The sequence below is a fragment of the Euphorbia lathyris genome, chromosome 5 (assembly GCF_963576675.1).
Source record: "Euphorbia lathyris chromosome 5, ddEupLath1.1, whole genome shotgun sequence".
Lineage (NCBI taxonomy): Eukaryota > Viridiplantae > Streptophyta > Magnoliopsida > Malpighiales > Euphorbiaceae > Euphorbia > Euphorbia lathyris.
In genome coordinates, this window is record NC_088914.1 from 38,704,865 (window position 1) to 38,708,088 (window position 3,224).

Consider the following 3,224-nt stretch of genomic DNA (forward strand, 5'->3'; position numbering starts at 1 on the left):
CCAATCATTATTATTATTATTATTAGTTGCACTGCACACGGGTTCTGTTTTTAGTTTGGTTTGTAAAATTTTCAGCACTTTCTATATTTAACAAACAAATCATCTTTCCGAAAAATAAATATATTACCAAAGATCCTGTTGTCACGGTAAAAGGAGTACTCAAACCCCAAATAAAAGAAAGAGAGATTGAAAAATCTATTCCATAAATTTATTATTGAATATTTTCTGCTCCCTCTAAAACCCTAATCCTACGCTTTAACATAATACATAAACATAAACATGCATGCAAACACATAATAAAGAAATTCAAAAAAATGAAAGGTTTATTCAAATCGAAGCCTCGGACGCCATTAGAGCTTGTGCAACAAACACGAGAGCTTCTTCTCTATGCTGATAGGAATACGGAAACTCGGGAGCGCAGGCGTGAAGAAAAGGTGTTTTTCTTGAATATATTTTGCTTAATTAATCCAATCTATAGGATGAGAAATGTTTGGTATACATGGAAGGAAGGTATGAACATTAAGAAATATAAATATATATTTATCGGCAATGATGGATCTGGGTGCTGATCTAGAAAAACTACATTAAACCCAACCTGTGTATGTATGCACCTAAAAAACAATAGATTTTCAAACACCATAAAAGGAATGAATATAAATAGATTTATTAATTGAGTTGAATGCAAATCTGTAAATGATTGATTGATTGATGGGCAGATGTTAGAGTTGAGCAAATGTATTCTGGAAATGAGAACAATTTTATTTGGAAATGGTCAAAATGAACCAAATGGTGAGGCTTGTGCACAATTGACTCAAGAATTTTTCAAGGAAGATACATTTCGCATTCTCCTTATTTGTCTCCCAAAACTCAATGTCGGGGTAAGTTTTTTCCATCTTCAACTAATTTCTTTTATTTTGTAATTCATTAATGATCTCTAATATATAGGCTCGTCAAAATGCAACCCATGTCATAGCAAATTTGCAAAGACAACGTGTTAACGGAAGGCTGATTGCTCCAGATTACTTGGAAAATAATTTGGACCTTATGGATATTTTGCTAACTGGGTAACATTTTTATCTATTTAATTAGTGGTTTCATTTTTGAACGAGAATATAGAATTTTAACAAACATTTGTTGTTGGTAGTTATTCAGATGATGAAATTGCTATAACTTATGGTGCAATATTAAGGGAGTCTATACGACATCAAATTGTAGCTAGGTATGCTGCACCAATGAATGAATTATTTTGATAAGCAAGGAGTAATAGAGTCCACCAGATTAAGAAATATATGGGATTAATTAGTTTACTTGGGTGTATTGTGAACAGATATGTGATGGAGTCAGAGCATATGAAGAACTTATTTAGTCATATACAAATTCCTAATTTTGACATAGCATCAGATGCTCAGACAACATTTAAAGTTAAGTATGTTCGTCTAACAAACATTTCTCCCCTTTTGGTTGTGCATAAGCATGAGCATCATATATATGGCCATTGTTGCAGGAGCTTTTAACAAGACATAAATCTACAGTTGCTGATTTCCTTTCTACTAATTATGATTGGGTAACTCTTTTTCATATCTTTTTTTTGCTCTTTCACTATTTTATCTATAAGGTTTCTTATTATCAATTTTAATAATAATAATAAAATTCATGGGCATTATCATGTATCGTGATACGTTAATTTGCCTATAAACTTCCAATTCAATAGTAAAAAATGGATTTGGATTTTATCAAGTTGGGGTTTAACTTGAGAGGTGAAGTTTAATAGATCTCTACCATTAATTAGAAAATCTTTGGGATTTAATTATTCAATAAATAAATAAATAATTGACAAAATGAGCAATTACATGTCAATAATCAACTTGAAAGAATCTTAATCCCCCAAAAAATAAAAATAATAGCGTTTTAATTGCATGAGGATTTCTTTGAAGAAATTTTTTTCTTACATATTTTTACTCTTTTTTATAATTTCGATGTTTGAGCAGTTTTTCCAAGAATACAACTGTGAGTTGTTAGAATCTTCTAATTATATAACCAGACGGTATGCTATCAAGGTACCTTTCTCACTCGCATTGGATCAATTTGCATACTCATGGGGTTGTTTTATAATCATTTCTTTCATAAATTCTATAATATTCTGAGAGTAATTAAAAGGGAGATGCATAGTATTGTTTTAGATGTACGGTAAATTCTTCATATCTACATAACTTCTGCACTTTGAAAATTTTGTAAGTAGAAACTAAATGCCGAAAAGAAATATTTTCTCATTTTTGAAAATTGAAGTTTTTGGTTATTTATTTATTTTTCAGCTATTGGGAAATATGTTATTTGAACGCTCAAATTCGAGTATAATGGTTCGCTACGTGAGTTCATTAGAAAATATGAGAATCTTGATGAATCTTTTCAGAGTATTCTCTTTACCCTTTCACTAATTTACAGCTATAAATTTAATTAAAATTTGAAGTAATTTTATTAGTATGAAATGTGGTTTTATGACAATTTTCAGGACTCAAACAAGACAATAGTGTTGGAAACCTTTCACGTGTTTAAGGTGATATATTTAATTTAATTAGTTAATCTTAATTAATCATATTTTTTAAGCTCTTTTCAATGTGTTTGGTAGTTATTTGTTGCAAACCAAGCTAAGCCTACGGAGATCATCAATGTACTTGTTAGCAATAGGACGAAGCTTCTCCGATTTTTAGGTGCCCTTAACATTGATAAAGGTAAACTAATTCTGAACTTCTTTTTCTTTAAAATTAAGTATTTTTTTATAAATAATTAGATAAATTTATTAAAATTATTATATTTGAACTTCTATAAAAGTAATTACATATGTTTAAATTATAGGAGAAAAAAATAGTTGAAGTTTGTCATATTTGTTGCTTACGAGTTAATTTAATGCAGAGGATGAGCAATTTGAAGCCGACAAAGCTCAAGTAATCAAAGAAATTTCTACTCTTGAAATTGAAATTAGAGAGAGCTCAGAGGAGTGTGAGGTTGAATCTTAGTTAGTTAATATTCTTTTGTTATCTCTAATTTAATCTGCACCAATTATATACATACGTTATTTATTTTATATGTGTTTGAAATTATGTTTTTTATAGTTTGATTTAAAGCTTTTTATACTTTTCTTATAGCCACGTTACACATATCAAAAACTACTTTAAAAAAATTTACAAATTTCGAATGCATATAAAATGAATAACACTTTGTTAACC

General features: G+C 29.1%; 1 protein-coding gene across 1 annotated transcript; it reads left to right on the forward strand.

Annotated features, from left to right (window-relative positions):
* Positions 1 to 314: 314 nt before the first annotated feature.
* On the forward strand, positions 315 to 3,014 carry LOC136231081 (putative MO25-like protein At5g47540). The gene is made up of 11 exons (XM_066020335.1): positions 315 to 434; positions 717 to 878; positions 946 to 1,064; positions 1,145 to 1,219; positions 1,328 to 1,421; positions 1,505 to 1,564; positions 1,989 to 2,057; positions 2,313 to 2,411; positions 2,510 to 2,554; positions 2,627 to 2,729; positions 2,911 to 3,014. The coding sequence occupies exons 1-11, from the start codon at positions 315 to 317 to the stop codon at positions 3,012 to 3,014; spliced, it is 1,050 nt and encodes a 349-aa protein (XP_065876407.1).
* Positions 3,015 to 3,224: the final 210 nt, after the last annotated feature.